The sequence below is a fragment of the Stegodyphus dumicola genome, chromosome 4 (assembly GCF_044657685.1).
Source record: "Stegodyphus dumicola isolate Sdum_Otavi_A_Nest chromosome 4, ASM4465768v1".
Taxonomy (NCBI): Eukaryota; Metazoa; Arthropoda; class Arachnida; order Araneae; family Eresidae; genus Stegodyphus; species Stegodyphus dumicola.
In genome coordinates, this window is record NC_140771.1 from 29774800 (window position 1) to 29801036 (window position 26237).

The 26237-nt window shown below is 32.8% G+C and overlaps 1 protein-coding gene across 1 annotated transcript in view; it reads right to left on the reverse strand.

Moving 5' to 3' along the window:
• LOC118193010 (putative G protein-coupled receptor No18) overlaps positions 1-26237 on the reverse strand; it is a 184106-nt gene that overhangs the window by 35406 nt on the left and 122463 nt on the right. The window contains exon 2 of the mRNA XM_085814658.1: positions 17747-18121. Coding sequence (XP_085670784.1) covers positions 17747-18096 — 350 coding nt within the window. The 5' untranslated portion in view covers positions 18097-18121. The remainder of the gene's footprint in view (positions 1-17746; positions 18122-26237) is intronic.

A 26237-nucleotide genomic window follows, 5' to 3' on the forward strand; every position in this document is an offset into this window, starting at 1 on the left:
CTAATGTCTCTACAGTGGCGCCAGTACCAAAACGGCTGTGTATGATGATTCTCCATCCCCAGGATTTGGCGATTGGGTCCCCTATCCCAGTCGCCATTTAAAAGGGGAGTGTATAAGGTATTTCTTCCGCCTTCTTAGTATGCCTTCGTGATGAAGTGGTCTGCGCGCAGAGCGCGTATTCCAGAGGTCCACGATTCTGTTCCCGGCGAAGACGTTGCTCATTATTCATCTTTCTTGCTTCCAAAAAATACTAATGTACTACAATACAAACAAAGAAATACTGAATACTTTGAAACAAATTTTATATAAATGTAAACAACAGATTTCAAATACTAAACATCACATGCGCGGTAGAAGCCTGTTAGTCTATGACTCGAAGACCGCTCACGTTCAGTTGTGATACGGATGTGCATTTTAGAATTATACCTATTTGAAGTTTTGTCAAATGTTTTTAAAGGTATTACTTTCGATTCAAAATCGAATTACAGCATTTAATTTTCAAAATACCGTTTTTTTTTTTTTTTTTTTTTTTTTTTTTCAGTTGATGTATTATATGATAAAACGTCTAAAAATTAAAGAAGTAGACGGCATCAGAAATGATCCTTTAAATTTTTTGGTACCGTGCACAAATTTTATTTACCAGGTTTCATCACTAGATTTTAAAATTGCTAAAATACTTGTTTCTAGAGCCATTCGAAAATAGTCAGGCAAAAAGAAAGGAATCATTTTATTTCTGTTATATTTTTTTAACGCTTCGAAAGGAATTTCTTCCGAGCTGTTTTCTTGATTTAAAATTGTTTCAAATGTTACAGTCAAATTTGTATACCGAGATCAGATTGCAATTTATTTTTCATTCTATGATTTTTATACATTTCTTAATCTATTATTTCAAAAAAAAAATTTTTTTTAAACCTTAATGGCTAATTTTTAGAACTGTTTGAATGTAATCTTAAGTTCTCAAATTGCAAGTTTTATTTTATTTTATTTTAGAAAGCCCGCAGTATGAAAACATGAACATAAAATATCTCGGAGTTATTACCTTTAATAATTTGGATACAGGATGATGGGGAGAAGTAAGGATTTATCATTCAGCAATTTGTATTATGATATTTTTATTCTAAACCTTACAGTTTTATCACTTTGAATATCTTATGAGAGTTTGGTTTTGAACATTTTATTACATTAAGTTATAAATATTTTATTTGCATTACGTTATAAATATTTTATTATAATATAAAATAGTATTGAAAGAAAATAATTCTTAAAAACTCAAATTCGAAGTAAATGAACTCTTTGGTTTCCTGCAACTATTGAACAATAAGACATTTACATCAGCAACGGATAATTTTTCGGAGGGTATTACTTTAATTTTTCAAGAAGTAATGAAGCAAAAGATTCTGGTTCAGCAAATCTTGAAGAAGCTTCTATTTCTTTTGCTTAAACGAAAACCGAATGTTATCTTGAACAATCAAAAGATTTTGAAATAACATTAGAAGGAAACACGAGACTGAATAAATATCTATCGTTGCTAACTCAAGAAATGCTACTGTTGAATAAAATAAAAATTAGAGGAGTTTCAATTTTAAATAGCCGAGCTTTTGTTTCTGCGTTTCATTTTCAACGTAAAATAGTATAAAGAGTTTTAAAATAACGAAGAAATAAATTACTGTTTGAATAATATGCACACGGGAGTACAAATTATTAAGTTAATAATAAAACTTCCCCATCATCATTCTATTTTATTTTGCATGGAGATGATAACGGATAGAAATCAGAGGGTTAAAAAAATTTTTTTAAATCGATACATATTATGGAGTATCGGATATGTATTTTACTATTTATGGTATAAAAGGACATTTGTTACAAAATGTTCTAAGAAGCACTTAATTGTTAATTTTCATATGCCAAAGAAGTAGGCGCTTTTGTTGTAACAAATATCGATAAAAATCGTATCGTAATGTAATGTAATATACGAGTGTGCTGCAATCTTCCTGGCCGACAATAATCGGCCTCATGGTTAACACAGCACACCCAGACAAAAATACAGTTAAAATATTAAAATTAAAACAAAAGATTAAAACACAGATTAAAGCAAAAATACCACCGGCGTTTTCATTTATAAAAAAGTTAAATAAGATTTTTCATTTATAAAGATTTTCAAATTTAAGCTCTTTATTGCGGCAGTAGAATTCCTTTATGTTACCATGTTTTTCCCTAACATGTCGCAATAATACGCAGTCTTTGACGAAATGTCGTCCATTGCCCTTGTTATATTGAAAAAATAATTATGTTTGTTGTTTTAATACCATTTAACTTTGGACTTTGACTGATGGTGCCGGACAAAAATATCATAATCAAAATCAGATAATTCACATTCAAAAACTATTTCATAATATTCATATATCATTTCGACATTCTTATAAATATTCGTATATCATATCTATCAATCAATCGTATAGTGGTATAGTACAATTTAACTTTTTAGGTTTGCGTTGTGAGTAACCTATGTAAAGAGAAAATCAATAACTCCAAATTCAAGTAAACTCCATGTTTCTTAAAAGCCCCCCCCCCGGCTCAAACAAATGGAGGGACATGACAGACCACAGAAACTACACTAAATTAAACAAATGAAACATAAAATACATATCAAACACATTTATTAATTTCTAGAATATTCAAACATATGATAACTAGGTAAACTGATCAGTCCCCTACAAATTAACCTTAAGAGGTAAATTAACATATATATCATTTTAAATCTTATACTCATGTTAGGTGTACTATTTTTTTTAACATTACATAACTCACAATTTAGGCGGTTGTACCGTATATTAATATAGTATCATTACTCGGTTACAATTTAAATACAAAAGACAGAAAAAAAATTCACTCACAGGGTGAAGTTCATACATTCAACTCCTATGCCATCATCGACTGATTAATATGGAGTGCTGATAGTTCAACAGATCGTCCTACTCATTGCGTTGACCATTCGAAGAGATCGAGAATGCCATCATCGACGGATTAATACGGAGTTTTAGAGAGTTCAACAGATCATCCTACTCATTTCGTTCACCATTCGAAGAGATCGAGAATGCCATCATCGACGGATTAATACGGAGTTTTAGATAGTTCAACAGATCGTCCAGCGTCCAAAGTTTACTCGAGCACCACATTATTCCTGCTGTCCTTTATTCACAAAATCATCGTTAATGGAGGCAGACGCGAATTTAAATTATTAATATGTGTTTTAAGTCATTATTATTCTAATATTTTTATTTGTATTCATGTGTATTTTAATCTGGGAAAAAAAGTATTCTTAAGCTCTTAAGGTTTTATTTAACTCATTATTCTTGAGTAGGAATTGTAACAAGGGCGAGAGACGGTTGCGAGGACACGCATCTGGTTTATGGCCTTTCCAACAATGAAGGTAGTAGAGTCTTTTCAGCTAATGCGTGGGAAACGGAAATCGCTTTGTTTAAAGTTTGCAGTTTTCTTACTTCAAGACAGTGGGGGTGGCTAATAATTGGATACTCGTAAAAGCTAGTTTCGCTTGTTAGTTGGGGGGTCTATTTTTTTTCTCACGTTATGTGAGTGCACATGTTTTTCGGATTGCATTGTCAGATTTTCTGGTGTTTGATTCGTCATAGGTGTGTCATTTTCTCAGTTTAGATAACTTAAAATTCCGGGATTGGTAAGATTTAATTTTATGATTTTTTTGAAAGCCTATGAACTCACAGAGGCGGAGAAACCGAGTTTTCCTGGGTGCTTGCACCAGGCTAGAGTTCATTATTCTGATTCTGATTTGCAAGAAGAGTAAGAGGAGAAAATAGCGGGGGCTTGACCCTTCGGGTCTTGCTTCTCGCGAGCCGCGTGAACAGCCGGCAGAGGGTGATTTTTTCTTTCGGCTTTTAGCTGGCGAGAATTTGCGTTGGCATAAGGCATAGAGCTCAGCAGAAGAATTTCGATTTCTCTTATCCCAAGAATTGTTCGGCAGATTCTCTTGGTGATCCTGACATCCTGATGCGGTATTCCTGGTTTTTACCGGCTTTGACTTCCTAATTAGATTTTGTTCCAAAGGTGCTCTACGCTTATGGTGAGTTTCGGGGCTTCCAGAATGAAAGAGACTCGTGTAGGACTCTTCTAAGGTGTGCGTTGCTGTTTATTCTGCCTGTGTCAGCTGCGTCGATTTTTTTCCATCATTCCATGCTCTGGAATTTATTTATTGTAAGGACAGCTTCAATGGTGTTGCAACCAAGTCATCTTTAAAATTCGCAAGAACTGTCTGCCTCCATTAACGATGATTTTGTGAATAAAGGACAGCAGGAATAATGTGGTGCTCGAGTAAACTTTGGACGCTGGACGATCTGTTGAACTATCTAAAACTCCGTATTAATCCGTCGATGATGGCATTCTCGATCTCTTCGAATGGTGAACGAAATGAGTAGGATGATCTGTTGAACTCTCTAAAACTCCGTATTAATCCGTCGATGATGGCATTCTCGATCTCTTCGAATGGTCAACGCAATGAGTAGGACGATCTGTTGAACTATCAGCACTCCATATTAATCAGTCGATGATGGCATAGGAGTTGAATGTATGAACTTCACCCTGTGAGTGAATTTTTTTTCTGTCTTTTGTATTTAAATTGTAACCGAGTAATGATACTATATTAATATACGGTACAACCGCCTAAATTGTGAGTTATGTAATGTTAAAAAAAAATAGTACACCTAACATGAGTATAAGATTTAAAATGATATATATGTTAATTTACCTCTTAAGGTTAATTTGTAGGGGACTGATCAGTTTACCTAGTTATCATATGTTTGAATACTCTAGAAATTAATAAATGTGTTTGATATGTATTTTATGTTTCATTTGTTTAATTTAGTGTAGTTTCTGTGGTCTGTCATGTCCCTCCATTTGTTTGAGCCGGGGGGGGCTTTTAAGAAACATGGAGTTATTGATTTTCCCTTTACATAGGTTACTCACAACGCAAACCTAAAAAGTTAAATTGTACTATACCACTATACGATTGATTGATAGATATGATATACGAATATTTATAAGAATGTCGAAATGATATATGAATATTATGAAATAGTTTTTGAATGTGACCTCCATTTGTTTGAGCCGGGTGGCTTTTAAAAAACATGGAGTTTACTTGAATTTGGAGTTATTGATTTTCCCTTTACATAGGTTACTCACAACGCAAACCTAAAAAGTTAAATTGTACTATACCACTATACGATTGTTTAAGAAACATGGAGTTATTGATTTTCCCTTTACATAGGTTACTCACAACGCAAACCTAAAAGTTAAATTGTACTATACCACTATACGATTGATTGATAGATATGATATACGATTGATTGATAGATATGATATACGAATATTTATAAGAATGTCGAAATGATATATGAATATTATGAAATAGATTTTGAATGTGAATTATTTGATATTTGATTTTTGATTATGATATTTTTGTCCGGCACCATCAGTCAAAGTCCAAAGTTAAAAAGTATTTAAAATTACAAACATAGTTTTTTTTTTCAATTTAACAATGGTGCCGTGACCCTCGCGACTGGCAGACCACTATAAAATTTTTTGTGTATATTATTTGAGTATTATTTTATATTTGATTTCTATTTTGTTTTTATGTGTATGAATATTACAATTTTGATCATAAATGATGAAAATTTTTTTGCGCTCACCTAGATGTTTGATCCATTTATCTTTTAGTTTAAAGTTTTGGTGAGAATTGCATTTGTGTTAATGTGTTGATTTTGCTAATTGCACTTTAAATAATTGCTTTGTAGATTTCTAATTTTAATTAATTGATTTAATGTCAGAGCAGTATTTTTGTGTTCGAGAAATAGTATTTTGTTTTTTTAAACTTCTTGCAGTGTGTTAATAGATTTTGTGGAATTTGTGCCTAATAGAATTCAGTTAAAATTTTTATTTTTGAATTTATTTTTGGAAAAATCTGAAATGTTTGTTTCTTAAAGTTAATTTTGGTTAGATTTGTAAAGTTGCGCGGGACCAGTGATAGTTTACTTAAGGATTGATTGAATTTTTTTTTGGAAGTTAGTTTTCAGCGGGAGTGAAGTTTCTTGTTTAGCTTTTCTGAGTTTGAGTAATTAATTTTCTACCTAGTTTTGAGTTTTGTGAACATTTATTGCTGTCTGAGAAATGTCTGAAAACAGTAGAATAGTGAGTTTTGCATATTACAGCAATTTTTGAATTGTGAATTTTGGAAAAACAAAGATTTTTTTTTTTTGGAAAGGTAGAGTTGGTTTTGTTTGAAGTTTTGGAAATGCAGTTAAAAGATATTATTCTTACTCATAGTTTTGGCTTTTCAAGTAGTTTTAAAAGGTTGATTCATAGTGAGGTTAATTGTGAGTGGTCTAACATTTGTTTTAACAGTGATTTTTTTTTTTTTTTTTTTGGTTTGTCAATTTTTGAGCTTAATAGCTTAATTGTTTTGATTTTGAATTAAAATTTTTTTTTGGTTGAACTTGTTGCAGTGTTGTAGTAACTTTAAAAGTGGATGTGAAATGTGTTTGGAAATTTAAACTTTGATACTAGTGAAAGTGAAGGTTTGTTTTAAGAAGTTAAACTTGGATTTCGTGGAATGAGAAATTACTTATGTGACTTTAGTGTTGTGGAGATTTTGAGAAGAATTGTGATTTGATTTTAAGATTTTAAGAGTGATTAACTCCACTGAGTTTGTACTGAGTTTCTGTTTTCAAGTTGGTTGTCTTTCAAAAACTTTTCTTTTCTGGTTTCTGGTTATACTGTGTGGTTACTGAAAAATTTGTGATTGCTCTTGAGGCTTAGTGTATTTCAAGGAGTTTGGTTTTGAAGTGGTTTAAGGAGAAATATAGAATTAGGTTTTGTGAGATTTATGGATTTTGAGATTTTTGAGTTGAGATTTTTTCTGTGTAAACACTTCCCTCTTGTCTGCTTTTGCATTTTTGTGCCTGCAGTTTTGTAGTTTTGTTGTGAAGTAGTCATGCTTACGATTGCTACCTAGAGTGCAATGCATACTCTTCATCTTCTTTAATTACTCTCCCGGAACTAGACTTTGAGAACATTGGGGCAGCATTGTTTTCTTTAAAAATTGTGGCAAACCTTTTGTTGGGCACCTTCTTGTTTACGTGTAAATTCTGTGTGTAACCTGCTTCAGTTCTGTTTGTTGGATTCATTTTGGCTATTTTCGGAATTTGATTTTTTTTTTTTGGTTTGAGCTTGAACTGTTTATGAATTTGATTTTTTTAAGAGTGTTAGTTTTGTTTTCATGAAAAGAATAGTTAAAGGTTTTTCTCAGTATTTTCAACTGGTTTGGTCTAGGAGTTATCTGCATTTGTGTGAATTTCTTTTGGTTTCGGTTTCGAGTTCTTGACACAATAGTGTTTTGTTTTTAAGGATTTTTCGGCTGGTCCGAATTTTAATTTCCTTGTTTCCAAGTAAGTTTGTCTAAATTATTTTTTTCCCTTTTTGCTTCTAGATGCGTTCTAGTTTTTTTTCGGCTTAATTGTTTTGGTCAAGTTCTCTTTTCCGTTCCTAGGGGTGTTCTCCGTTTGTTTCAACTTCTGGTTCAGTTCAGTGTGTAATTTTTAGGATTTTTTTTTTGTGTCACTGTTGGTTGACTAATTTGTTAACGTGTAATTTTCACTCACTTGTGATTTTTTTTTTTTTGTGGTTTTTGTACTTTTGTTAACTTGCTTTGCAATTGGATTTTTTTTTGTGACACTTCACTCCTGCTGCTGTTAATTGGTTATTCGAGTTGGAATTAGATTTTGAATTTAATTGATTTAAACCTTATGCTTTGTAAGTAAATTTTAATTTTTTCTATCACTGCTCTCCGTGACAACTAGTTTTGAATGGATTATTTGTATGGCACTTAACTTGGTACTAGTTTGAAATGCTGTTCTGTTTTGTTTTGAAAAAAAATTTTGTTGCTCAAAATTTTTTTTCCCTGGTGCGTGGGGGAATATGTTATGTAGCGAATTTAAATTATTAATATGTGTTTTAAGTCATTATTATTCTAATATTTTTATTTGTATTCATGTGTATTTTAATCTGGGAAAAAAGTATTCTTAAGCTCTTAAGGTTTTATTTAACTCATTATTCTTGAGTAGAAATTGTAACAAGGGCGAGAGACGGTTGCGAGGACACACATCTGGTTTATGGCCTTTCCAACAATGAAGGTAGTAGGGTCTTTTCAGCTAATGCGTGGGAAACGGAAATCGCTTTGTTTAAAGTTTGCAGTTTTCTTACTTCAAGACAGTGGGGGTGGCTAATAATTGGATACTCATAAAAGCTAGTTTCGCTTGTTAGTTGGGGGGTCTATTTTTTTTCTCACGTTATGTGAGTGCAGATGTTTTTCGGATTGCATTGTCAGATTTTCTGGTGTTTGATTCGTCATAGGTGTGTCATTTTCTCAGTTTAGATAACTTAAAATTCCGGGATTGGTAAGATTTAATTTTATGATTTTTTTGAAAGCCTATGAACTCACAGAGGAGGAGAAACCGAGTTTTCCTGGGTGCTTGCACCAGGCTAGAGTTCATTATTCTGATTCTGATTTGCAAGAAGAGTAAGAGGAGAAAATAGCGGGGGCTTGACCCTTCGGGTCTTGCTTCTCGCGAGCCGCGTGAACAGCCGGCAGAGGGTGATTTTTTCTTTCGGCTTTTAGCTGGCGAGAATTTGCGTTGGCATAAGGCATAGAGCTCAGCAGAAGAATTTCGATTTCTCTTATCCCAAGAATTGTTCGGCAGATTCTCTTGGTGATCCTGACATCCTGATGCGGTATTCCTGGTTTTTACCGGCTTTGACTTCCTAATTAGATTTTGTTCCAAAGGTGCTCTACGCTTATGGTGAGTTTCGAGGCTTCCAGAATGAAAGAGACTCGTGTAGGACTCTTCTAAGGTGTGCGTTGCTGTTTATTTTGCCTGTGTCAGCTGCGTCGATTTTTTTCCATCATTCCATGCTCTGGAATTTATTTATTGTAAGGACAGCTTCAATGGTGTTGCAACCAAGTCATCTTTAAAATTCGCAAGAACTGTCTGCCTCCATTAACGATGATTTTGTGAATAAAGGACAGCAGGAATAATGTGGTGCTCGAGTAAACTTTGGACGCTGGACGATCTGTTGAACTATCTAAAACTCCGTATTAATCCGTCGATGATGGCATTCTCGATCTCTTCGAATGGTGAACGAAATGAGTAGGATGATCTGTTGAACTCTCTAAAACTCCGTATTAATCCGTCGATGATGGCATTCTCGATCTCTTCGAATGGTCAACGCAATGAGTAGGACGATCTGTTGAACTATCAGCACTCCATATTAATCAGTCGATGATGGCATAGGAGTTGAATGTATGAACTTCACCCTGTGAGTGAATTTTTTTTCTGTCTTTTGTATTTAAATTGTAACCGAGTAATGATACTATATTAATATACGGTACAACCGCCTAAATTGTGAGTTATGTAATGTTAAAAAAAATAGTACACCTAACATGAGTATAAGATTTAAAATGATATATATGTTAATTTACCTCTTAAGGTTAATTTGTAGGGGACTGATCAGTTTACCTAGTTATCATATGTTTGAATATTCTAGAAATTAATAAATGTGTTTGATATGTATTTTATGTTTCATTTGTTTAATTTAGTGTAGTTTCTGTGGTCTGTCATGTCCCTCCATTTGTTTGAGCCGGGGGGGGGCTTTTAAGAAACATGGAGTTTACTTGAATTTGGAGTTATTGATTTTCCCTTTACATAGGTTACTCACAACGCAAACCTAAAAAGTTAAATTGTATTATACCACTATACGATTGATTGATAGATATGATATACGAATATTTATAAGAATGTCGAAATGATATATGAATATTATGAAATAGTTTTTGAATGTGAATTATCTGATTTTGATTATGATATTTTTGTCCGGCACCATCAGTCAAAGTCCAAAGTTAAATGGTATTAAAACAACAAACATAATTATTTTTTCAATATAACAATGAGCCTAAGAATACTTCTTTTTCCTGATTAAAATACACATGAATACAAATAAAAATATTAGAATAATAATGACTTAAAACACATATTAATAATTTAAATTCGCTACATAACACCCTCAGCACTACACAATCTACAACAAAGACTATTATTCTGCAAATTCAATCTCTTGAGGTCCCCCCCCCCGCGAGAAGCACCCGTGTCCAGTAATTGTTCGATTGGAATCCAAGTTAAAGACAACTCGATAACGTGCCTGTAATTTATGAAGCTAAAATAGGTATTTAATTTAAGTGAAATTAGATTTAAACTTATATATCGTTAGTTTATATTGCGTAACTCGATACAGTAAGTAAGTTATTTAAGCAATTAATTAAGCAGTAACGTTTTTCTACCTGACACTCTGTCCTCGTATCACATGTATAGAAACTTTCGTATATCATCCCCCCAAGAATATGCCACGTGACACAAATTACTACAGTTTTAATGCATATTTTATTTGACTCATTTTATGAACTACCATCTGCTAAACAGGCGTTGCGGCTTTGAATTCGCGTAGTCTTATTAACAGAACTTTCATAAAGAGCATTTACAATCAAATTTCTAATAGTAATACACCTGAACGCAATGATTTTCAATCTCTTCGCATCAATTTAAACCTAGTACCCTTCCTTTGCTGGGGAAACAACAGGAAATTGATTGCTTTGGACATGAAACTAATTAGACGCAACTGATTTCGAAGAATGCTTTTCACAACGACCCCGTATTTCAGAGACGAGCTGTCTTTCCAGCCAATTAAGGCATCGCATTTCTGTGCCGTGTACACCGACCGACCCACGCATATCCACTTCGCTGCCTTAATTAAGAACGTTATCGTCCAGCTGTCGATATATCAGTGCCCTAATCCAAATCTACCATTTATGTGGGAAACATGAGGATCGATAACATTCATTTGAAGACTCAGCCATGTGAACGAATAAACTTCACAAGAGGGGAAGTGGTGTTATATTTTTTATGAGGCAAGAATTTATTCTTGTGCAGAAGGAATTACAATATTTGGAGGGGAGAATGTAACAATTTTTTTTATTGGTGGAAATTGTCTTTCAATAAGCATATCCAGGCTGATTTTCACAGTCACAATGAGTTGCTAAAATAAATTATTTATAATTAAGTTATGTAGTACAGAGAAAACTCCAGCCGTTTGCTTTCTAAGCGTGAGTTTTTATTATCCATTTGCCACCCAGACAATTGAATGAACGAAATGAATTAAAACACAGGTCAAAAAGAACTGAAAGAAAGAAAGGGAGAAAAAATAAAATTGCAATCTGAGTATTTCTGCTTACAATATTTTTCATCAAAGAAGGCTTTATCTTTCAAATTCTCATAGCATTTAAATGTTAAACATCATAAAAAAATAAAATAAAAATAAAAAAAAAAAAAAAAAAAAAAAAAAAACTGAAAGGTTTCAACTTTTAAATTACGTCTAAAGGGACTTTTTTTAACGTTTTGTGTGTTACCGTTATTTAATCATGTTCTTTGCACTTAAACCCTAAAATTCAGTTCAATAACAATGTCGCAAAATAATTTTAAAATGAGCCTATCTTAAGACTTTCCGATACACAGTTCCGCGCGCTGGAGATAAAAAGGTTTGCCCCCCCCCGTAGAGTGTTGCCATTGCTTGCTTTGAAACCTTGAGTTTGGTAATCAAAAATTCGTTAAAGTTTTACAAAATATGAAATCAATCATAAAACAAATTCCAAATTTCAAATTTGGTCTTCCACATACCCATATTCGTAGGAGGATTACTTCAAAATTCGATGGCTCTATGTACCGTTGATTTATCACAACGAAAGAAATACATTTATGCAGATTTTTCATTATTTAATTTCTTCAAATATAATGAAAGACTCTAACATTTGGTGGCAACAGTTTGAAAAGGGAAAAGGAAGATGAAAATAGCACCAGTAAAAAAGGTAGTAAAAATATTTAGAAAAGTTTATTACATTCAAAGGAACGTTTTTCTTCATTTACATATACATAGATGTTTCGAGAGCATTCGGGTTAAAAATATTTAAAAATTGTATATCTTTCAAATTTACGATATACAGTCAACTCGCCCTGGAGATAAAAATATTTTATTTCGTGCAGTGTGTAGCCACTGTTCATTTTGAAATCGTTGAGTTTCTTAATAAAAAAACTCGTTAAAGTTTTACAAAATATGAAATATGCAATAAAACAAATTTCAAATTCGGGCTTCCAGGTGTCCATCTAAGGGTGGAGGATTACGTTATTCAAAATTTGATGATTCTAGGTACCGTTGTTTTTTCACATTACGAGAAACATGCATACATTCATGTAGATTCTTCATTACTTAGTTTTTTCATATATAATACAGGGCGATAATATTTGATGGCAACAACTTGAAAAGTCATACAGCTGTTTATAGTAATTTGACATAAAGTACCATTTGGAGACTAATAGCCCTTCTGGGCTAATACCCCTTTGGGCTCATAACAAAATGATTTCCTGTCAGTTACGTGACGAGTTATAAAGCTTTTATTAATACCATCAAAGTTGCAAATATTAATAAGAATTATCTGTTGGATATGCAGAGTGGCCATAAATTTTTGCAAATGTCAGTTCTGTTTATCTCAGAAACTATTTGAGGGAGGGGAGCTCGGGTGGTGGCTAGTGATACGTCAGTTCTAGAAATTCTACTCAGAAACATGGAAGCTTCACAGGTGAAAAATGCGATTCTATGTAGCCGTACGACGCATGTATTGGTTACATCACAATTTACATGACATTAGTCATTGCCTCACTGTTGATTCGATTGATTAAATCATGGTTTAGGAAATTCAGAAGAACTGATTTCACCTTTCACCGTAAATATAAAGCAAACAGGACGAAGCTGCTATAGGCGAAGCGACGAAACTGTGTAGGAGGGGCACCAGGGGCGGTCACACTTCACGACAGTAGAAACCACATTTTAAAATGCGGGAAATTTTGAGAGCCACATGTAGATTTTTCTAGGGTATCAATTTCGCTTTTAAGTTGTTTTAAAAGTGATGAAATAGATTTTGACTAAGATATATGTTTGAGGTAAATAAATAGAAAATTTCGTGTTTTTATGCAATTACTATTGTCACATATAAAAATACTAGAAAGACCGGCGGTCATACGAAATGACCGCTGTTCTAGATAGTATAAATTGTAATTAAAATGATTTTTGCAAAGGTGTCTGCTAATTCAAACTGAATTACTCAGGGCAGGCGGCGAGGACGCCCTTTTGCTTACTGCCCCACGGGGTTTCCCTCTTCTACTTGCTTAATTGCTTAACGTAGAGTGCAATGAAGGAAACCACTAGCGGTGCATTTCTTAAGAGCCACCGCTAGCTCAATAAATAAAGGTGATTAAAATAATAAAATGTTAATTCACATGTCAAAGATCTCTTTGTACACATTTGCGTAGATCTTTCCATCATTTTTAAGCTCGCCGCCTTGCAGAGGACCGTCCATTATTTTTAATTTTGCGTCCGTTCTTTCACAAACTGTTGAACAGGCAACATAAAGTTGACCGTGTCCAAATGCAGGCTCAGGTAAAAAAATGACAACACGCTTAAGACTTATTGAAACTTATAGATGGTCATCGCAAAGGCAAGTTTTACAGGAAATTGTCTACGTCTGAATTGAAACGGCAACCCTGTGCCATTGCAACTTCACCCCATTGGCATGTACAGTTACGCAAGTAACTATCGGCGACAAACAGACATTTAAGCCGCATATAATAAAGATATTTGTTTATTTAATTTTATTTGTGTTTTCATCTTTTCCGGGTTTAGCCGGTTGCATATTTCCGAATTGTATTATCTGTAGATGTTAAATTTATTTATTAAATGTTAAATGCACGTGATCTTTTATTTTTTATTTTTCCAGCTTAGCTTTCTCATAACATTCGTCACGCGATGCACTGCACGGGGAATAAAACTATTTATAGTTACGCAAGCAACCAATAAACTATCGGCGACAAACACATAAGCCGCATATATATAAGATATATTATATAAGAAGATTTGTTTCTCCTACTCAGTATTCAGAAAATATTCCATATTCATTTTTCCTTGGACGTGCAGGCTTGATACTTCTTTTCAATATAAGATGCAATTGAACATACCTTTTTGAGATAGAAACTCTCTCTTTCGTTTATAATTGCTGATTAGTTTCAGAAATTATTATGATTAGTTTCAGCAGAAGTATAGACTGAAATCATAAGAAGGAATTATAATAATTTTTTCAAGTGTAGTAAGAATAAAAATTTTTTTATTTACCTAAGGACTCGAGTTTAATTCTAAAAATGATCCCTAGACGCTTTTTAACTTACACGTTCTACACTAGAAATCATTAAATAAGTGAAACGTGCACAATGGAGAAATTGTTATTCAAAAAAGACTTGCTCGATTGCTTGTTTAGTAGAGTTTGACATAGCACACCACCTGAAGGCCAACTACCTGAGGGGAAGCAGAGAGTATTAGAGTGTACTAATTTTTAAATGACTTTGGAATTTATTTTTTATGCTGTCTTAATGACTATTAAGTTCTCTTAAAAAGTGATTACTGTAGCAATTCCTAGAATTCAAGAAATTCATTATTTTACATTTTATTCGTTGCTCTGATGATTAGTGCCCTGTGGGCAGTTTGAAACCGACTAAATTTTTATGCACATGCAATCTTTTGTCGATTGACAGCAGTCTGAAAACCTGTTTGCACGAGATTAAAATAATTGGAGGATACGATTAAAATTAAATATCTTATATTTCGTGTAGTGGCGTCTCTGCCAAAGGCTGCTTCTAGATTCTTCCCGTTTTTCTCGTCCGTCAGTTTCCAAAACATAATCGTGTCTACGGATTTTGTTTTTCCAGGACATGATTTTAAGTAGTAACTGAATACATCTGTTCGAGGTGTAATAAAAAAGGTAGACGGATTCTGCTTCTTTCATCTTACAAGAAAATGGTATTTAAAATAGGCCGTACTGTACTATTAACTATAATTATTTTATCACTGCCTTTTGTTTTAAAGAACTGCTGTTATGTTCCTAAAGTTTTCTTCTTGGCTCCATCATAATAATTCAGTCATTTAGAGTGACTTGAGCCGTAAGATTAGATATAGCAGTCTCTGAAATACAATTTTCATGAGGATTGCTACCAAGATTAGTTGTTCTGAGCGAATAATATGTGAAACGAACATGAAAAAGTAATCAACTCGCATGTCACTATCAGTAATTTTGGTCTAGATGTAATTACCATAGTTAAATAATTTCGTGTTTTTATGGAATTACTATTGTCACATATAAAAATACTAGAAAGACCGGCGGTCATACGAAATGACCGCTGTTCTAGGTAGTAAACTAAAAAAATCATATCTGAAATTTGTGCAGTAACTGATGTGTGGTGAAACAAGCTCGTCCATTTAAAGAGGATTTAGATGCTAATATTGCCCTGGTCTGAGGGATCAAACTAATTGATCCATCGTTTATCGCACACTTCTTGAGGTTATTTTTTTGCTCAGCGCCTCTTTTGAGTTCAATCAACACCGCCTATTGCTGTATCGCTATGTTAGTTATTCTTTAAATATGGTTTGTGTTAGCAATTACTTCCTTTATTCAAAAACATTTCCGTCAAACATTACCGTTCAAATATTAATTACCGTTCTAAAAAAACTGTTGTTGCCAATCTGAAAATACATTTAAAAAAAAAAAAACCGTTTACATTTGTAAACATTAGTCGAACATGAGTTGAATATTTTAGGTATACATTGCATTTGCATTGCATCGAATTTACAAAATTCATCTTGCTGTGTGGAAACGGATTAATAATGATGATATAACTGCCAAAGCATTTCTATAGAAATGAACCTGACAAAATATACTTGGATTCTTACCATTGCACTTGCAGCTTTGAATATGGAAGTAGTGAGATACCTATGCACATCACATATTATTACTAACTGGGACTATTGTTATGTTTTTAGAATTTTATATTGGTAGAGTGTAACTTGCGGTATCTTGAAATAAAAATACAACCAAAGACTCAACTTTGACCAACACATGTGCAGGATCGACTGATATGATTCCTATAAGCATACCTCAAAAATATTTGTTTTAAAAATGCTTAGGAAACCAAATTTTCCAAGCACGTTCGCAACCTTTTTGTGGTCAACAAAGAGCTCAAATCGCATTCCAGTTACGCAACGCAGTGGCCGCAAACGAACATAGCCATCACCACCTGGATTAATGCCCCATTGTTTCTTAACACTTCTTAAACTATCTCTAAAATCAATAACGCTGCTCTAAATTTCTTTAGCATTGCGTAGTGTATCTATAACGTTGAAAATCGTGGTTTATACGGATTATAATGTCACCTATAACAGTAGTGTTTTTATCCCAAAGGCGTTAGTACGGAAGGGCTATTAATTTTGTTTTAGCATTTTTCGTTGGTTCACTATAAAAGTCTGAATCATTTTAAAAATTGCTGCCGTCAAATATTAGAGTCTTGCATTATATTTAAAACGATTAAATAAGGGGGAATCTACATGAATGTATGTATGTTTCTCGCATTGTGAAGAAACAACAATACCTGTAGACATCAAATTTTGAATAACGCAGTCCTCTACTCGGATATGGGCATCTTGAAGTCCAAATTTGGAATTTTTTTTATCTGTTTCATATTTTTAAAAAGAAGTTTTGATTAACAAACGCAACGATTTCAAAGCGTTTCGTTAACATTAATATCGCGTGCTTCTTCAAGCACGGATATTTTATGCACAAGGTTTCCTTACATTTTCTACTCGTATTGTGTTGGTAGCATAGCAACGCAAAGATGTTACAATGTGTAACAGTATTTTGTATAGAATGACTTTGAATGTCTGTATCACTTTTCAAATCCTGTTTTGAATCCCCCGAAAAAAAAAAAAAAAAAAAAAAAAAAACGCCCTATTGGGCGTAATATAAATCTGAAAGCTTTCAGGGTTTTTTGGAGGGGGGCATTATCTCAAAATCCTTCAGGTTCTATTAGACTAGCTAACGAATTATTGCTTCGTTTGAAATATTATAATATATATAAGTCTCAAGAATAAAGAATTTAAATAAGCTTTTTATTAACCCTTGAAACGAACACCCTTGAAAAATCCTTTATTAAGACACAATTTGTGAAATTTGAAATTTGAAAACACCACTTGTGAATGCAAATAAACCCCAGCACTTGCGAGTATTTAAAATAACAAAGTTTTAAATTAACAGTAACATACTACACAAATCGGCTTACTTAGGCTGGCTCAAAACTTTAATGGCGTGTTTTATCGTTGGCTAACCAAATAGCTAAAGCGGAAATATTCGCAAGTAGAACTAGTTGATAGAACTTAAACTGCAGACATTGATGCCAGGTGCTCTATATCAAAAGCATTAAAAACCCACTGTTTAAATCTCTTCCTTATAATAAAGGTTTAAATTACAAAAATTGGTTAATTAGCATAAAAACCTTAGATAAAACTAAGATAGACTGCTAGATTCTAGATCTTTAGTAAACAGATTTTTCAAATTGCAACAAGAAATAGAACTTCATCGGTGCATATCTGTAGCACTTCTAATCCAAAGCTGCTTGAAGAAATAACAGACAATCTCAACATGTAAAATGTTCACCAAACAGCAGCAGGTACAATAATTTGTCCTCACCTGTCCAAGCTTATACAACAAAGATTCAAGATCGATGCAGTGCACAGCATAACGTCCAGGGAGACCCAGAGCTCGCAGGCGATTTGCCCGAACAGCCAGAGGCCATCCGTCACCTCTTTGACCACCGCAAACGGCATGACTAGTAGGCCCACCAGCAAGTCGGACGCTGCAAGGCTGACCACAAAGTAGTTGGTGACGGTGCGCAGACGACGGGTTGTAGCCACCGCTGCGATGATAAGCGTGTTACCTAAAATCGTGACTAATATGATGAGCGTGAGGAAGATGATGAGCGCGATGTCCAGAAGAGTCAAAGAAGTCGAGAATTCGTCCAGAGGAGTAGGCGAGGACATGTCCCACAATCATTGAAAATCGCACCTAAAAAGAAAGAACAAAAAATTTAGACATGAAATGCCATTACAAAGAGAAAAAAAAGAAAAGAAAAGAAAAAAAAAAAAAAACGTTCTAGGCAGTGAATCTCTCCAGCGAGATGTCTTCATAATGGTGCTCTGTCATAAAGTTTCCGGTATCTTTATACAAGCAATCCAGTGTCCTAAAAGTGAGAAACCTTCAAAAAGGTATCCAGACAGCATACAAATGCTTGCACGCTCATGAAATTTAATTTCTATGTTGTAACAGATGACGTTGTAAACGCTTATTTTAAAATTTCATCAAGCGCATGAATTTTCTACTAAAAATTACAAATAACAAATTCACTGTTTAACACTCTCTTTGTTTCATATTCCCGTAAACATTTTCTCTTTTATGACTTTATAAATAGCAAAATAGGTATGATCTTCATCAAAAAAAATTTTTTTTAAAAACCTTGGGCTTAAACACGCGATAAATTTTACGCAAATAAAAATAATAACTTACAATTTGAAAAGTGCATATCACGGCCTAGCCTAGCACTTTAAATTATTTATTATTAAAAATTTGAGAAATAAAATTTTAAAAAAGGGAAAAAGACAGAAGAGAAAAGAAAAATAAACGCTGAGGATTCTATTTGAACCTTTATGCGTTAGAGACATCTTTTATTAATTACAATAATGCAATTACATAATAATTTCAAGTTGAAAGTTGCGAAGTAACCATCAGGCAAAGCCATAAGCTGAATAGATCATACATTAAACGTATTTTAAATAACATTGTAAGCATTAATATATTTACTTGTGCGTTCTTTTGAGATGTACGAGTTTAGTACATTTTATTAATTGGAAGATCTGTGGTTAAACCTTGTCGATGGCATAGATGATACTATTTTTTAGCTGAAAGGGGTTATAAGTCCCGAAATCGTGCTTTGCGTTGGTTCACTGTAAAAAGCGTACCACTTTTCAAATTGTTATCCCCCAATATTGCATCTCAGTATTATATTTAAAGAAATTAAACAGTGAAGAATCTGCATATATGTATGCTCCTAGCACTGTGAAGAACGACGATACATACAGTCATCAAATTTTCAATACCGTAATCCTCCACTCGAACATGTGCACTGGAAGGCCGAATTTTGAATTTTGAATTTGTTTTAATATTTATTTCATATTTTGTAAAAACTTTAATGAATCTTTCATTAGCAAATTTGAAAGCGAGCAGTGGCAGCACTGTTCGTAATAAACTATTTTTATCTCCACTGCGAGAGATTGTTGCCATTCAGAAAAATGTAGGCTCTATGAAAGCAATATGTTGCCGCGGCTGAAAATAAAATACTTTTATCTTCCACGTGAAAGCGTGTTGCCATTCAGTAGAGCTTAAGATACTTTCAAATTTAATATCGAAGATTATTGAATTATTAACTAAGGCGATTTAAAAGCATTTTGTTGTTGAGTTGTATGCGGCGTAAATGCAAAGAAAATACTGCTTAATAGCAAATCTTAAACATATATACATATATATACATAAAATTTGGTTTGGTTTGGTTTATGTGATTACGGCAAAGCTTCGACGGCTATCTGCCTAAAAAAAAGTCTGTAAGTTTTCGCATTTTATATTACGCCGAACTCGCGCTGGAAATAAAAATGTTTTCCTCTCATATAGTGATGCCATTACTCGCTTTGAAATCGCTGAGTTTGTTAATCAAAAATTCGTTAAAGGTTTGCAAAATATGAAATAGATAATGAAACAAATTCCAAATTTTGCGCTTCCGGGTTCCCATATTGGTGTGAAGGACAACGTTATTCAAAATTTGATGTCTCTAGCTACCGTTGATTTTTCATAGCGCGAGAAGTATGCATACATTCAGGCAAATTCTTCATTATATAATTTCTTTAAATATAATGCAGGACTTTAATATTTGGTGGCAACAATTTGAAAAGTGAAACGCCATTTTATAGTGGACGATGCAAAATGCCAAAACGAAATTAACAGCTTTTCAAACAAATCGACCCTTTGGGCTAAAAAGGTTAAAAAGATGAGCGCGAGAGCAGACTGTAGATTGCGGCTTCAGCAAGAAACGTAAAAACCTTAATAAACCTTTTTGGGCGACGTTAAAATCAGAAACCTTTTAAATTTTTTTCTTTTTTTGATGATCTTAAAAGCGTAATCGTTTCTGCAATATCAATATATTTATGCTATATGTAAATATTTAACTTATTAAGTGCTTACAAACTGCTCAATGTGTTAAGCAATTACAGATTAGTAAAATTAACGTTATATATTAAACATAGTACGTTTAGATTAGTAAAATTAACGTTATATATTAAACATAGTACGTTTAGATTAGTAAAATTAACGTTATATATTAAACATAGTACGTTTAGATTAGTAAAATTAACGTTATATATTAAACATCGTACGTTTTGCTGAATGGCAACACTATTAGAGCTAGTATTTGATAACTTATTTCGATCTCTACTGTTCTGAGCCATAACCATTTCGAATAATTAAGAGTTCTATCGTATTTTACTTATTAAGTATTCGTTTCGTGAAAAAAACAAAGCTCTGTTTAATGGGTATAAAAAAAATTCTGTTCTAGGTACGGCGTTAGAAGCAGTTGCAGTAGTATTACATGTGTTTTAATTTCACTTACTATTAAAAATTAAATAAAGATCTAAACTATTAAGAAATATTTTTAAATCGCTCGGTTTTCTAAGCAAGTACAGAGTGATTAAATTAGAAAATAAACGAAATATTTTAACTTTTAAAGAACGGCAAAAGTCTAAGACATGGTAAAACGCGAAAGCGACTGGAAGATAAATTACAAACCTCATATTTAAAGGAAATAACTTTTTTCAGTTTAATAGTGAATTAAGTTCAACATAATACGTTAATTATCATAATGAAACAAACATTTGTCACTGGTAGCAGTTTCCTTGGAACTTGGTCCATTTTTATCGAGCCGTTGTTAATATGAAACATTAACCAACGATTGTTAATACAAAGGTGAATGTAATAGATGTGATTAAAGTGAAAACCGTTGTACCTCATCGAAAGCAGAGAGATGGGACCTCGAAATAGATTTTACTACACCTTCGGCAAAATTGAATTTTTACGTCTTTGTACGAAGTAAAAAGGAAGTATTGTAATCGAGAAACACTTCAGGCAGCATATTTCAACGAGAATACCCATTTTGACCGCTATCGAATGCAATTGAACGATGTTTTTGCGTGACATCTGTACATAAAGACAGAATAGAGGACTCCGTTTCCTTCCAAATAATTATAAAACAGCTTTAAAATGTATTCTAAAGAGAATTTTTCGTGGCGTCTGTACGAACGTATGTACGTACGTACATATCTCGCATAATTCAAAAACGAGTAGCCTCAGAACGGTGAAATTTCGTAATAGTACTGCTATAACATGTAGATATGCACCTCGTATTTTGGTTGCTATCGGCCGCACCAAACGTATATAAATATATTTATATATATATCCACTCTGTTACTCGGCTCAGTGATCTCAGTTTCTTTACTCTTATATGTTTGTAAATTGTACATTTTTTGCTTTAAAAATGATTGAATTATGTTGTTCGTATCTTCCGGTTAAGAGTTTTATGTCTTTAGTAAATCTGCAAGCAATATTTGTACAAATAAGCAATAATTTAAAAGCTGTTTAAGTGCGGTTAAGCCTTAAGTTTTAAATAATATGGCGTACATATTTGTTTACATTTGAAACAGCACAATAGTAGATTTGTTACCAATCTAGAGAGATTAAGCTTCGCAAGAACAAAGATAACGCCTTCATTTATTATTGCGAATTAAATCAGGCTTAATCTTTTCTGGAATTTTTTTTGAGAAAATAAGTGTTTAAGATTTACTTCGTAATTTTTAATACAGATATTTTGAGTTTTTATGTATTTTTCCTTGTCGCGAAGTGAGAACTGAATTAATTGAATGAGAAATATTGAATCGTCTGTGAAAAACTGTTTTTTTTTTTTTTTTTTGCTTAATTTCTTTTATACATCTTTCTAGGTTTATTATAGTATTTGAATAGAACATGTGGCAACGGTTAGATAATTCTTCAAATAATATAAATTTTGTGCATTCTGAGTTATAATATGAACGAAATATAACGCTGTGAAGTGAACCTAGCGCCAGAGTGTCGCTATGGTAAACAAATATAGTGAATTTTAAAGAGTTCATTTATTCTATTGTCGTTTATGCGCTATAAGCCCGTTGATTTCTTTAGCACGGATATTACGATTTCTTCTATATTGTTCTTTTGCCAGTAAATGTTTGCAAACCCATTTTTTATAAATAAACATATTAAAAAATTTGAGATAAATTTTTAATTTACATGCCAAATGTGAAGCTTTATATATTACCCCATTTTTTTCAAACACTTTAGGATTAAGGGGAATAGAGTTACGGAATAACTCATCAATCACAAACTTACCTAAATGAAGTTTAAAAAAATCTCAGCCTCGTTAAAAAACAATGCAGCGTTAAAATTCATACTTCTTTTCTTATCTCGTGATCTACTTTCTTCTGAAGCAGCAGTAGCTTGTCAAGCGAGATCAGCGGTCCGAGACGCATTAGTGACACCTTTAGCGGAGTTTGATGTGATTATTTCCGAAAATAAATTTCACTTTTTGCTTTATTAAAATATATTTTTATTTTTGATGATCGAACGGGAAATTTTGACCCAAATTCATTCTAACTTTTTTCCAGTCCATGAATAAAAGATGAGCTTAATTTTAATGAGATTACTACTGCTAATAATAATAAACGCAGCGTATTAACACATTATTCTCCTATTTTTTCAAAATAATTTTAGCTCTTTCAAATCAAGAATAGAAAATTATGCGCTGTATTCTATTTTTAAAGGAAGGAGTAGAGGAAGAACGTAGAAACGATTAAAAAGCATATTATGAAAGCGTATACCGGGCTTCTACACATTTTGGAACTAAATATTTAATAAATTTCAGCAACTTTGACAAACGATTACTGCCAGCATTTATTACTGTGACATCTCAACTTAGGTTTCCGAAAGTATCATCTGCTTTTTCTCTGCTCTTCCTATGCGAGTTTTCATGAAGATATATTTTTATGAAATTATAAAATCAAAATTATGCTTTAATTAGTTTAGTGATTCTAATCGTACATTATGAAGAGATTTGAGGAAAATGTTAAATTTACTTCTATAAACATTCCAAAAAATATCATACCATTTTCTTTTCTGTCAATTATATTTGTCGATTTGAAATTCTTTCGTGAAGTCTGCCTTCCGACGGCTGAGAGTTAAAACTGCTGTGTAATGATAGTTTCATCTGGGGTCATATGGGAGTTTTCGTAGTTCCTTTTCCCCATGTGCAATGTGAATATGTAGCAGTTTCCTTAAGAAAGTCTTCTATGAGTGAATATATATCGTGGTGGTAGCTTCCAGTTTTAAGGGACTTAAACTGTTCATATTTAATTAATTTTTCTGAACAGAAGATTGATTGGCTTCTACATCAAATCACCAAATTTTACGGAGCAACTATTTTTTCCCCTGTCAATGGATGAAAAATGCATTGCAGTGCAACATTTTGTAAATATGAAATATGTCACAGACATGTTTAATAAATGAATCATAAAATAAAATACAACTATTCGAAAATTAAGAAGAATAAACTATGCAAATCTTACATCGAATAAGGAAGACGGATTGCTATTTTAACTGCTGCAGTTAAGCAGAATTTAAGACAAAAATGGCACAGCAAAGAACAAAATTGAGCTTTAGCAATAGTGGTGTTATGAAAATGTATACTTGCTATTAAAACAGTTAGAATTTTCTCGCTTTCCTATTTCTTCTTAACTTCCGCCACAATAATGCATTCGTTTCAGAAGTTTAAACAAATATAAATTACGTAAGAGGAAAGTTAAATACTGCGATTTCTAAACTGACTAAGTCTTATCCCAGGAAGATAAATGAAGATAAATTAATATCGTTGAAAGTGCTCATCACTGTTGACAGATTATTTCTGATATTTCTTTTATTATTCTGTTTTTAAGAAGTTTGAAGCTATACTTGTACAACACTCTGTCATTAGTTTTGTAAATTATTTGATGCCAAGGCCAGTAGTATATCGTTCCAAAGCTTGCCAAATACTCACAATTTTGTATTGAATATTATTTTGTTAGAAACCAAGCTATGAGTTTTCTACATTTCCAATCATTACCAATTTAATTAAATTGCAAACTCTTCATTCTTATACTGTAATAACAGGTTTAGGTATCTATAATATGTAGTTAAGTTGTAGTACTATGTAGGTAGCTAAAATTATAGCTCTTGACATCTGGTAGAGAATCTGATTTTGCAAAGAATTCTCGGATTGACCCGTGCAGAACCTCAGAACAGTAAAAAGTTAACATGTGAAATTAACAGTTAGGAGATTCATTATTCGAACAACGGGTAAAGGCACAAATGGTTTCACTCGTTTCTGGAGGCATACAAAAAAGATCGGGTGTTCTATAATAGCAAGGATTTAGGTAGTAGGCAGTTTAAACTGAAATGGACAGTAATAGTCGTCATCTGGATATGATGGTCGACTGCGTCTTGTATCTCTTCGCAGTCGCAGTTTAAACAGAAAGAAATGTTAAGAAACAATAGCATTACTCAAAGCATATTGCGTCGCTGTAAGTGGTATAATGGTAACTTAAATAGTTTAACATTTTGGAAATTTTCTGTTGTTACTATTTTTTGTTTGTTCGAAAAAGAAGTAAGCCAGGAAGTAAAGCAAAACCAAAACTTTTAAAACGGAAATGCTTTTTAAGCAGAATTTTAATTTCAGTTATTAGAAAAATCATGGCAAAATTTTGTCAGTTGGAAATGGAAAGTATTATTTAATCTGTACAACAGTTTTAGCTGGAAAGATAATTTAAAGGTCATAAGCGGCGCGTAAATGTAATAGCTCTCAAACTCTGCAGTGTGTGAAGACGCATAGACTCAAAATGCCCCGCGAACGCGTAGTAGGATAGTACCACTTGATACAAAGAATAACAATATTAAATCACTTATAATAAGATTATTTTTTTCTCGTTTTTACTTCCTTGTACGAAGTGAAAAGGAAGTATTGTAATCGTGAAAACTTCAGGCATCATATTTGAACGAAAATATCCATTTTGACTGCTATCGAATGCAATTTAACGATAATTTTGCGTGACACCAGTACGTAAGGACAGAATAAAGGACTCTTTTCCCTCCAAAAATTATAAAACTGATTTAAAATTACTTCTAAAGAGAAATTTTCGTGGCGTCTGTGCGTACGAATGTATATACGTATCTGGCATAACTCAAAAACTAATATCCTCAGAACGTTGGAATTTTGTATATAGGATTGCTATAGCATGTAGATGTGCACCTCGTATTTTGGTTGCAATCGGCCGCATCAAAAGTATATAAATATATGTATATAATTTAAAGTAAAGTAAAATGAACAAACGATAAAAGATCTATGTGGTCAAAAACTTTGCGCATTGCGCTGCAAAATTTAGATAAAAGTTAAAAGAAAAGTCCTATAGTTCGTACGCTAAAAAGCCGCTGATATACTGTGGCTCCTTGAAAACATTAACGTAAGCAAAATAAGTTGCAATGAAATGTGTTACAAGTGTATAAATTACAACATTTGAATATTTACAAGTAAAAATCAATACTAATAGTAAGCAATATGCTAATCTAAATATATATATATATATATATAATGTTGTATGGTTTTAAATTCATTTAGTGCGAAAACAAGTTACTCTACTTGCGCAATTGCTGCTAAGTAAGTTAATAATAATTATATATATGTATATCCGCTTTGTTATTCGGCTCAGTAATCTCAGTTTTTTTATTCTTATATGTTTGTAAATTGCACACTGTTTGCTTAAAAATGATTGAATTGTGTTGTTCTTATCTTCCAGTTAAGGTGTTTATGCCTTTAGTAAATCTCTCTGCAATATTTTTAGAATTACCAACAATTTAAAAGTTGTTTAAGTGCTGCTAAGCCTAATTATGTTTGCAGTGGCGGACATTATTTGTTTACATTTGAAACAGCAGACTAGTAGATTTTTTGTCACTCTAGAGAAACTAAGCT